This window comes from Typopeltis vanoorti, chromosome 3 (genome assembly GCF_054136105.1).
Source record: "Typopeltis vanoorti isolate ZY-2024b chromosome 3, IOZ_Tvanoo_1.0, whole genome shotgun sequence".
NCBI classification, from domain to species: Eukaryota; Metazoa; Arthropoda; class Arachnida; order Uropygi; family Thelyphonidae; genus Typopeltis; species Typopeltis vanoorti.
This window is the reverse complement of record NC_143551.1, coordinates 142707034-142719840: the sequence shown is the minus strand read 5'-3', so window position 1 is coordinate 142719840 and position 12807 is coordinate 142707034. Positions and strand designations below refer to the sequence as shown.

The 12807-nt window shown below is 33.8% G+C and overlaps 1 protein-coding gene across 1 annotated transcript in view; it reads left to right on the top strand.

The window, feature by feature from the left end:
- The window catches only part of LOC150108622 (lysine-specific demethylase RAD23A-like), a 120942-nt gene extending 117330 nt beyond the window's left edge, over positions 1–3612 (top strand). The window contains exon 8 of the mRNA XM_090390892.1: positions 982–3612. Coding sequence (XP_090247018.1) covers positions 982–1092 — 111 coding nt within the window. The 3' untranslated portion in view covers positions 1093–3612. The remainder of the gene's footprint in view (positions 1–981) is intronic.
- The last annotated feature ends 9195 nt before the right edge of the window (positions 3613–12807 follow it).

Genomic DNA, 12807 nt, shown 5'->3' with positions numbered 1-12807 from the left:
TACTTTGGACAGACAGGCAGATCAGCATCCATCCGTCTAGAGGAACACAAGTCTTACATCTTCAAACACAACTATGGCCATTCAGGCTTGGCTGACCATGTTTTGGACACCACCCACAGGGTATCATGGAAGAAAACTACCATGCTCCACCACAGCAAATTCAAGAAAGAGAGACCTTTCTTAGCAGCAGCAGCAGCTCTCAAAAACCAACCAAATCTCAATAAATACGGTTGCATTAAGCTTCCGAAGATTTGGGAAACACTCATCACCAGAGTTCCCACCTTACATTCCAGGCCACCTACTACTGCCCTTAGAGGGTGCTCTACCTAGATAGGACTTTAGTGTCACCCACGTGGTTGGGCTTAGTATTGTTTGTTATTTGTGTATATGTTACATTAATTGTTTTTGCAATCCCCGTAGATAGATGTCCTAGTGACTAGGACGAAATATAGGAAGTATTAAATTCTATTTTAATTCTTTTTGAGTGTTGAAAAAATCCATTAAGCCTCCAACATGATGTCCTCACAGCACTTAAGCCTCTACACACATATTGTAATTTAGCTGTATAATAAGATAGTGGCATTGGATCATGTATCATTATATTTGTGTGTGGGTTATCACAAATTGGTAACCCATTTTCACTCATTCATTAGCTAGTTGAGTATCTATTAATATTATGCATTGCTGGAAGTTGAAGATAGGACATTGGACTAGAATGCAGATAGTTATCCAGCCTTAACCTTTCAGCAACCTCACTTATGATCTAGATTTAAATTACAAGAAAATGATTTTATTGATAGTTCATTACATTACAATAATAGATTAAGACATTTGGATTTGATGAGAAAAAAATTGGAAAACTTTATTTTGAGAAAATTGAATTTTCTTTATTTAAGACTAGCTAATTTTATTGTTTTAATTAAAACTTTTCTTATTTAAATACAATTGCATTTAATAAATTTGCATTTTTTTTTTTTTCAGCTAAAAGCACTTGGTTTTCCTGAATATCTAGTTGTGCAGGCTTACTTTGCATGTGATAAAAATGAAAATTTAGCTGCAAACTTCCTTTTGTCCCAAAATTTTGATGACTGACATGAATCGATTGAAATTTAGTTTTAAGTGGTTAAGTTATGTGCTTTGTTTAATATGTTGAATAGCGTGCACATTGGTTTATCATTAGAAAGAAAGGAGAAGTGAGCCAGGTTTTTCCAGATGCATATGAATGAAATTCCATTATGATATGTGCTTTATAATGTTACTTAACTCATTAAACATGAACATATTTCTGTAATACTGAGTGTACAGTGTACATTCTTTTTTTAAATGAGGAATGCAGAGAATGTGTAATTCACTATGGGCTGAATGTTTTTTTTTTAAGACAATTTTTAAATGTTCAAAAAATAAAAACAATGCATTTGGGATGTTATAAGTTATTATAATGAACATTGTTTTAGGCAACATGGTTAAAATTTCTTTAGCATAATAAGCATAAATTTGTCATTGAAATTATTGAGTGAACTGGTTTGATTTGACCTCGGGTTTCATTTGATATTTTTATTTAATATTTTAGAACTGTTAAGATTCAGTATGCTTACTTTGTTTTTGCATGGATTTCCAGTATTTCTCTCCCTCCCCTGACACATGAAAATGTTGTTATGGAAGGTTAAAACTTGATTACAAAAGTTTTAGTATTCCATTGAAATAACTATCTTTGTATATTATTCAAAAGCTTTTATTAGTGGAAATATTTAATGAGGAATATTGAGTGTTGCATGGTTTAGGGCTGTCTTCCACAACACAATTATTTTCCTGCGTTCTATGCAAGTAGTTTGAGAATGTGGAACTTGTAATTTAGCTGTATTATATATAGTATAAAAAGAAAAAAATTCTTCAGGCAAGTCTTCATTATTTCAGATTAAGATTTTTGTATAGTTCTAATGCTATATTTCTCATATTGGTTCAGAATTTTAATAGATTATAAAGATTATTTTTATTGAGTAATGCATCTTCTGTTTTTAGCAGTAGATTGCTAAAAGACATATTTCATAAACACAGTTAAGCCATACTTTGTTACATTACCAAAGAAGTAAATTTTTCTCCTTTGTCTAATAATATTGCAAAAAAAATTTATTTAAAAATATTTTATTTATGAAATATACAGCTTAATAATAAAAGATGTGTACATTTAATTAGTCTGACTATAATGATTGGTTTCTTTTGAAAAGAATTCTAAAGTTTTGCATACATTGTTATGAAATCTGTTGCAAGCCTTTTTTTTTTTTAAATTTTGAGATTGATTTTATTGTGTCTTCAAAACTAATGTCTGTGCAGCATTACTAGCCATATTTCTTTACTTTGGCTAGAAATGGGTGTGCCTTAACCATACCTAGATTCTAAACATATGCACATTTGGAAAATGAGGAAGTGGGGATGTTCTATGATAGCTAGTTTCTTTTGTATAATATGAAAATTTAACCTTGGCAATATGCTTGAAAGACTTGTGATTTTATGTTTTATTTTACCTAAAGTTATTTGCATATTGTTATTTTTAACAAATTGACTTAACAATTGCAGTCATAGTTAATTTGAATCTTAAACAATTGTGATTCCTCTCTACTTATTGTGTAATAAGTATGAAAAGTAATATGTAATTATCTATTTTTGATTCTTTGACCCTACATACAAAAATATTTTTTAGTTTTATTTAATTTTAATGGAATACTATAGTGTGACATTACACTTTTAAGTAATAAATATTTGTGTGTAATTAATACAAAACATATTTTTTGTTGATACAATAAATTATTACATATTAATTGGTGAAAGTTGTATACTTCACTTTTGAAACCCATCAGAAAATTGTCTAAAAACAGTTGTTATACCTTATTTGTTTACATGCCTCTTCTTAAACTGCACTTTTTTTCTGTAATCAAATTTATTTATAATTTATTTTGTTCTGAGGCTAAATAACTCCTTTAATTTTTAAAACTATAAATCTTGCATATCATGTGAATATTTTTTCCTTCTAACTTTTCATCAAAAGTAATTTATTGAGCAGTGCTGTACTTAGGGTTTAACATTTTTTAGTTATATGCACATGCTTATAGTGTTTGAATACTTGGGGGTTTGCTAGCATTGCATAATTACATGCTCTTTCAAAGAATAAGTGCCTTTGTAGCATATATATTATTTGGTCCATTTTGAGATCAAAAATATTTTTGTTTTCAATAAATGAATGTCATATTTCTACAATGGTCCAAATAGTTATCACCCTCAGCATTGGAAATACCAGCTTATTCTTTGTATGTGAAACATGTGATGTAATTCCTCTCCTTATAACTTTGCTGTATTAAAGATTATGTGATATTAAACTTGTCAAAGTATTTTAATGGCATATATTTGCCTGAATTGCAGCTTATCACAGTAATTTGTAAATTTGCCATTCTACTCACTACTTGATCTGGATTTTTTTTTTTTTTACGATACAGTGATTGTTAACAAGGGATTGTTTCCAAGGCTCATAATGGTGCTGAATTTCAAGTGTTGTATAAATATAAAAAGGAAAGAAAAAGCATTTTCCATTATGAATAAAGGACTCAGTTTGTTGCTTTATATTTTTCAGAAATTCTTTTGGGTTGAGGGAGAGATATTAAAAATGTATTCACACCCAATGCAAGGTTTAATGTCTCTAAGAGAATCTTTCACTTATTGCATGCATATTTACTTGGTTTTCTTTGACATGCTAATTTTTTATAATTAATATTGGCATGGTGTAATGTTATGTGTATCTTTTAGTGCCTTTATGCTTATCTCAGGCATTTTTGTGTTATGTTGAATTTATCAACTTGCCCCCACTTCCTACCACCACAGCCCTTTTTTCCCCCCAAGTTTATGCGCCTTGGATAGTGTTTTCTTAGAAAATATGCTACAAGATACACTAATGCTGGTTGTGTTTTTCAGCAGCTGCTCTTTTCTCTGTATATATTATTCACTCTAAATAATGAATAAAATATTGCTGTTATTGCTAATAATTTTTAATAATGTTCTAGTTTATGTGTGAATGTGTTTCCTTTAATTGATTTTTTTTTATTTTTTTTTTGCTTCAATGCAATATTTAAAGCCATATTAACATAAATAATGTACTGGGATTAAAAGTGCATTCAGATGTATAATGTTTTCTCTCGTTCTTCGAAATTTGAAAGAATTGCAACAGTAATCACATACATTTTCCTTTATTATTATTATTACATGACACCTCCAGGGAGTCCAAAGACTCATCGAGGGAAGGTACTATCTACTCTACAACTCTGTCTCCACCGATGCTATCTACCGCCCACCACCACCTTCAAAGATAATCACAAACATCTGTGCTCATGGCGGGATTTGAATCCGCAGCTATTTGGTTGGAGAGCGGATACACTAACCATTCGGCCAACCAGGCCTGACCTTTGCTCCCTCCCCCAGCTTATCCTGATGACATATTGGCCTTATTGATAGGCAGATTAAAATTTTATTAAGTAAATATTAAGCTGATTGGTTAATTTGGAAATTAGAATCATGCTAATATTATTCAAAAAACTTTTATGTAGCTTTTTCATTTAGTTTTGCTTGATTAGTGCAAGGCTTAGGTATTTGAAAACTTGACTGATTTGACTAACTACATTTACTTATCTAAGTTTTTTATTGATTTTATGGGGTGTTCATAAATGTCACATCAATGATAGAAAGTTGAATCAGGTTGACTTTCTGTATGGTGCTTTTCATATGATAAATTTAATAAAAGGAATCAGTACTTCACAAGTTTGAATAGGACCATAATGTAGAAGTTGATTTTTGACTGTTCCTTACCAAATATCATTGTAAAGAGTTACTGCCACAGCATTTTCTCTCCCCTTTGTGTGTATGAACATGTGCGCGCATGTACGCACGCACACACAATTTTGAATATTTATATATAGCAGTTTTGCAGAAGCTAAAACACACATTGTCTATAAATAGAATCTTTTACATTGATGCCTCTAATTGATTTGTTTAATAGCTATCTAAACTAAGAATGCAGTAGAAGTCACCAGATCCATACTTGATTTGTTTCCCTAAATTATATATTTGGTACAGTAGGTGTATGTAAATACAAATTCAGGTGTTGGGTTGTTTGTCATTACTAATATTGTGCTGCATTTAAATATATGTTTTCCTGATCTTCCTCTCCATTATATCATGTTTTTTCATCCACATATGACCTCTGCTATCCACTGAAAGAACTAAATAGCTATCTAAACTAAGACTGCAGTAGAAGTCACCAGATCCATACTTGATTTGTTTCCCTAAATTATATATTTGGTACAGTAGGTGTATGTAAATACAAATTCAGGTGTTGGGTTGTTTGTCATTACTAATATTGTGCTGCATTTAAATTCATGTTGTCCTGATCTTTCTCTCCATTATATCATGTTTTTTCATCCACATATGACCTCTGCTATCCACTGAAAGAACTAAATAAAAAATAATCACAAGGTGAAATATTCTGGGAATTTTTTCACATTCCTCTTCTTCTTCTTCATCATCATCATCAAATTCCTGCCATGTACCCTCAAGGGGTGTACAGGATATGATAGTACTACATGAAAAAAATTACGTCATTACTAACTTCCTATCTACAATTTTCCTCCACATCAGTCTGTTGTCAAGACTCCAACATTATCAGATCTTATATTTCTATCGTCTAAGGCACTTTGTACCGTATCAATTCACCTATATCTCGGTCTTCCTCTAGGTCGTTTTGCTGCCAACCTGCCAGAGAACACTTGTTTTGCTAATCTTTCTTTGCCCATTCTGTTTAAGTGACCATATCACCTAAGATTAGCTCTGCTAACGCATTCCTGGATGCTGACAATGTCAAGTTCTTTCCTAATATCCTCACTTTTAATATGATATTGCCATTGATGCCATCTGTTTACGCCTATAATCTTTCTCAGGACTCATATCTGCAGTCTCTAGTCTTTGGTCAAGGGTTTTATTTCTGACCCAGCTCTCAGATCCATAAGTTAAAACTGGTTTGAATATTGTGTTATATACAGCTAATTTAGTGTTCTGACTAATTTTATCTCTTATTCCATATGAATTTATTTGGTTGACCTCCTGCCATACCAGCTTTGTTGATTCTGTTGTATATTTCCATATTTAATTTACCATTTTCACTAAAAATCGTGCCTAAGTAGCTGAAATATTTTACTTGTTCCACAGGTTCTCCATTCACAACACAGTTGACATTTTCAGCGATTCTGCCTATTTTCATTGTCTCTGTCTTTTTATTGCTGACCTTCATGCCATATCTATTACAACAGTTATTCAATTTAGTCAGGGAAGCTTGCAGACTTGTAGCAGATTTATTTAGAAGAATAACATCATCCGCATAAATCAAAGAGCTGATATTAACATCTCCAATTTTGATATCATGTTTAATACCACTTTCCTTCATGATGTGATCCATATAGATAATGAATAACAGAGGGGATAATGTATATCCTTGTCTCACACCAGATTTAACATTAAACCATCTTCCTGTACTTTCTTCAATTCTAACTGCTGACTTACAACTCAGATAAAGACTAAGTATTGCTTGATATAATGCCCCATTGACACCGTATAACTGTGGCATACTGAATAGCTTCTCTCTTGGTATCTTGGCATATGTATTTTCCAAATCGACAAAACTTAAATACAGATCTTTGTTATATTCCCATGCTTTCTCAGCTGTTTGTCGTAAAGTGAAGATCTGATCCTGACAGCCTCTATTTGGCCTGAATCCAGCTTGTTCTTCACCAAGCTTTTCTTCCACAATTCTTCTCGACCGTTTCTCAAGTATACTTGCATAGATCTTGCCAGGAATACTCAGTAAGGAAATACCTCTGTAATTCTCACATTCAGTTTTATTTCCCTTTTTTTATATATGGGTGCTATGAGAGCTCTATTCCAATCATCGGGAATTTGTCCCTCTGTCCAGGTTTTCTGAACTGTGCAGTGCAGCCACTGTAAGACTCTTATACCACCATACTTCAGCATTTCTGGTCGAATATCATCTACTCCTGCTGCCTCTCCACATTTCAAGCCTTTGATGGCTTTTTCTACTTCAAGTATGGATATGTAGTCCTGACTGCATGTCTGATCAGTGTTTTTTACCACTGTTCTGTCATCACTGCTTGTTTCATTTAGCAGTTTTTCAAAGTAATTACTCCATACCTCAAGGATATCTTTTTCTTCCATTTTCATGTCACCTTTATCATCTCTAACTCCTTTTACAGCACTCTTTCCTCCATTCCTAAGCTTCTTCAACAACCTCCAGAATATTTTGCCACCTTCTTGATATTTATTTTCTGTATTCTTGCCAAAGTCCTCCCATGACTTGTTTAGCTAGTTTTACACAATGTTTAGCATTCTTGCATTTGTCTCTATATTCTCTAAGAGCACAAGCTGACTTATTTGCCAGGAACTTTTGATATGCTTTCTTCTTTTCCTTCACTGCCTCTTTAACTTTGTGTGTCCACCAGGGAGTTCTGATTTTTTTTTATCCTTTCAGACAACTTCACCACATGCCTCTCTGGCAGAATCAATCAATGTTTTCTTCAGAGTTTGCCACTGAATCTTCAAGGTTTGATTCCTGTTCTCAAACTCTTTCATTTTTTTCCCAATAATCTTTGTGTATTTTAGTCTACATTTCACATCTGAGAGCTGCTTACCTTTTATTCACTTTAAAACTTTCTTACATGTTATTCTTTTCAATATGAAATTAAATTTTATCCTGCTCAAGACTAAATAGTGATCATTTCTAATTTCAAATCCTCTGTACACTCTGGTGTCTTGCACCAGGGAGAAGACATCACTATCAACAATAACATAGTCAATGAGACTTTTCTTATTCCTTGCCTCTTCTCTCCATGTGAATTTGTGCACATTTTTATGTTGGAACATGGTGTTAGTAATTACCAGTCCATGTCCTGAGCAGAAATCCAACAGATATTTGCCATTATTATTAGCTTTGCTCTTTTCTCCAAATTTTCCCAAAATATTTTTGTATGTCTGACAATCATTTCCTACTCTGCTATTTAGATCCCCAACAAGGACCAACTTTTCCTTTTTCATTGTGTCAGTTGCTTTTTCTAAAGCGTCAAAAAATTCCTCCACTTCTACCTTAGTAGAACCTTCTGTGGGACCATAGGCACAAATAAATCTTATTGTCCAGTTCCCCATTCTCATATTTGCCCACATTAATCTACTTGAGACTGACTGCCATTCAAGAAGATTAGCCTCGTATTTTGTGTTGAATACTATTGCTACTCCTTCTTTTCCTTGATTGTCATTGCCTGAATATAACATTTTGTATTTATTACTCAGAAAGATCTCACCAGTTTTTGTCTTTTTTGTTTCAGTCACCCCTATTATGTCGATCTGGTACTTATCTAATTCATCAGCTAGCTCCATTTCTTTGCCACCATTCAGGCTTCTTATGTTGATAGTACCGATCTTTAACTGATGTTGAGTTGGGGTGTATTTTCAGATTTGTTCCAGTGGCTGACTTTTCACTGTTCGCCCTGGTTCTCTGGTGAAAACAACAGGGGCCTTGTTTAACCGGGAACTTGTTCAGCCGGCATGAAATTTTGTCATGTTGTACCATCATTTTTTATTTTGATTTAACCAATAAGCATACAGTTTGGTTGGCTAAATCCCAAATTGTCAGCCCATCCTCGTTCGTTCAGTATCCAAGTAGATACCCAACAGGGTGCACCACGAGAAGGTGAGGATTGGACATTAGGTCAGAAGCCCTGGTCGGTTCTCCGCATTCCTATTAAAGGCTATGTGGAGGTCTCCTCTCAGTTATACAGCTTTGACCCTTAAGAACCCCCATTCCTCTTCTCTTCTTTCTCTTATTAAAAAAAAATATCAAGTATCCTGTGTACTCAGATTTGGGAGATCTTTAATTTTATTTTTGGAAATAAAAAAATTTTCTTTTCCCTTACATCTGTTTATTTCAATACTTATGTCCACTGTCGGTGCCAGATTATTTTGTGCCATAGGCAAATTTTACAAGTGCGCCCCTTATTTCACAAGTTGGATATTTTTTAAAATGAAATTTTAAATATAAAAAATAAAAATTATTTTGGCATGATTTATTAATAATATACAATATTTATAATATATGAAAATCAAATTTTAATTTTTCTTGCCTTCAATTTTGAAATGTTTGCACCCTAGGCGGTTGCCTAGTTTGCCTAAATGGTAACGCCAGCCCTACTTATGTCATTTTTACCTTTGGCAATTCTTTCTTTGTGAAAGAAATGCAATCAATAGCAGTTCATGTCCTCTTTCTAGAGATTAAACTTTGCTTAAAAAAAAATAATTCAAAAGCTGGCTTTGTGTTTTTATTAAATTTCTCTCTTCCAAGGAAAATATCTGGATGTTCTGTCAGCATTCATATCATTAGAAGAGCATTCTGGTGGAAATTACAGTTATGCGATCACGTCTATTGGTTCTATAATCTGGTAATCTTGCTTTAGAGATGACACTTTTTTGCAAGTCACTTTAGGTTTACAAATTGGATGATGACATTGCATGGGTACTGAAGATTATCCCTGTAGACTTACAAACATCTGTGCTAGAGCAAAGACTATACCTACATCCTGTTGGTTGCAAGGCAAAGTACTGTCAACTGAACAGATAAGCTTGTGCTCTAGTGTGGTGATAGGAAATTTGCTTGTGTATTTGTGTTTGAATGAATGAGCTAATTTGTTTCTCATTTTTATTAAATGTGTTGCTGTCTTTAGTTGAATAAATTATTGTTCAATGCTGATATTTTTGCCAATAACAGATTTCTATTACTTGAAAGGAAAATATCACGACTCGTTCCATTGTTAAGTGCCCATTAAAAGCTCTTAACATCTGAAAAAATTGGTAAAAGTGGATGGTTAAAATTGTCTCTACAACGTATTTTAAAAAAATCACAAAGTTGAAGCAATATAGGAAAAGAAACTACAATAAGTTTTTGGCAAGTAAACCAGCATATAGTTATAGTGAATAAAGAAATTCAAAGAAAATGTTCACAAATGCTTAGATTTAGGCCATTAGTCTACAAGATTCTTGTTTGCTGTAGTCCAAGAGCCAAGTAAATTTGCTGAAATGCCAACAAATTGTGTTGGGCCTTAGGAATTAGCCATTTAAATTTCATATCTGTTCCTTTTATGTTATGTTGATTTTAGTTTATTTGCTAAGAACTGTAACAACAAAAGCTAACAAGCTGGGGAGAAAAAAAATTGTCCATATCCATGATACTAGCAACCCATTCCAGTCAGTCACCACTACAGTAAATATCCATTCTTGGGTCTCTCGTAACTTCATTCTTAATTTCCAGGGATAACTCCTTGTTCTTCCACCTCTAGCCAAGTATTAAAAAATTTCCTTTGTCAGTCTTATAAAACCTGTTTAGTAATGTAAACAGGTTTTATATTCTGTCATATCACTCATCCTATTAGTGCACTTCTGCAATCCACAGTCTTGGTCAGTCATCAGATCCTTTCGATTACAGCCTCATCTCCCAAGAAACCAGGTAAAAATGATACTTCCTTATTTGCATATTTTTCAATATCCAGTAATCTGATGAGTTACCTTTGCCGTTTTTGCAGTATGTCCGTGGACTTCAGCTCTGTAAACACCCTAAGTTCCTAGCTTCATGAGTCTCCTGGAGTACAGTTCCATCAGTATTGAGAGAGATTATCTTTTTATCCCAGAATGTGTAACTTCACATTAAACTGGCATCCATTATTTTTGCCATCCTATCAAATTCCTCTGAAAAATTCATCATTGTGTTGCCATTTCCTTTATCCAGCTCAAACTCACTTTTATGAAGTAAGCAAATTTCTAAGGGATGACTTAGCTTTCACAAAACCATGCTTTCCTCCACAGTATCATATTATCCATCCATTTTTGAATTTTGCCTCTGACCAACTTCTGTAAATAACTTTATCACCATTCTTGTGATATTCTATATTTCACTGTCTCTTTCCTGAAGCCAACTTTATGCAGTGGTACTATTGTATTTTCCTTTGGAACTAGGCTGTAAACAGCCTAAGCTCTGGTAATCAGAGACAGTTGCATTTGCACATTCTCCTAATGAAATAATGTGGTCTGATATCCCATCTAATCTTGTGGCCATATTTGCATTGAATTTTAATATCCGAAGTTCCTTTCAGTGCCATCACAGTGATTCAACTGTTCCTTTGTCACCTCCCTATTGTCAGTTCTCATTAACATTGTCATTCTATAATAAATTTTTCTTTTACACTGTGTGGCAAAAGAGTTCTTTGGAATTTCCAGTCTTGTGCACCTAATTTCATCAGATTTTTTTTTTTTACCATGTTTTTCATTCTTCTATATTGTGCCTTCTACTGCTAGTGTACTTGCAGTTCACCATTCTTATATGCCATCCACGTTTTTTGCACGTTCTTTTTTTTATTATTTCACCGCATCTCCATGGAGTCTGGAGATTCATCGTTGGAGACCCAAATTAACCATAACACAAATCCTATCATACCTCTCCTTGAATCCATTCACTGTCATGGAACAACCAATTCTGACAATCCATTCCACTCAAAGTGTGGTTAGTGGGAGGAAGGGTGTGCAAAAATTGTCTGCACCCCCTTCCTCCCACTACCCACACTTTTACACAGCTTCCATGTCATCTAGTTCTCCGACTGTTTGTCATATATTGAAAATTTTCATTACATCAATTTTATAAAACCAAGTTTCTATCATGTCCCTTCTTTTCCACCGATCAACTAAATTTTATAACCAACCTTCAACCTATCCCTGTTGGGTGTATCCCACAAACCTGTCACCATCTTTGATCTGGTGTTTCTAAATCTTCATCCCTGCACCTTGGGAAACCCAGGTGATCAAATCTGTACACAGTAGTTAAAATGTGGCTGAATCATAGCCTTATAAAGAGAAATAACTTATCTTGTTAGTGTGTTTTTCAACATCCAAGTAATCATTTGAGCTGTATTTATTCACCATTATCCCCAAGTCCCTAGCCCAATCAATTTTATGCAAATCAATATGATACACCATGTGCAACAAATCATTATCCTTTGCCCACAATGCCAATTTATTTAAATCATCCTCCTGGATGTCTACATCACCTTTTATCAATTATTGCTCTCCCCAGTTTTGCATCATCAGCAAACAACTGAATATATCCTTAAATCTTTCCCTATGTCATTGATATACAAATTAAAGAGTAATGGCCCTGATACTGAACACAGGTATGTCACTAATCGCCATTCTAGATTCCACTCCGCCATATATTTCTCTCGGGTGTCTGGTTGTCATCCCCCCCCCCACACACACACACACGACACTACTAGCCTCATATCCATTCCCATTTGTTCCAGTTTTTGTAATAGGTTTTCCATGTGATATTGCCAAACAGTGGCAAAGTCGAGTAGTATCATGGTGTAGCCATTACTTTTATCCATTTTTGTTATTCTATTATAAAATGTGAATAAGTTACTAAGACAGGATCTGCCCTTTACAAAGCCATGCTGCACACTATAGAGTATTGCATCCCTATCCACCCACTGTTGTATTTTTCTTTTCCAATACTTTAACAACTGACTATATTAGTTGGTCTTTAGTTAGTTCTGTCTTGGAGCTACCTTTATGCAATGGTATTATCTTACCCTCTTTCCACTCCCTGCTGAGACTGATTGAACAACTTCATCAGAGGCAATGCCAATTCTTTTGTACATTCATGTAGTA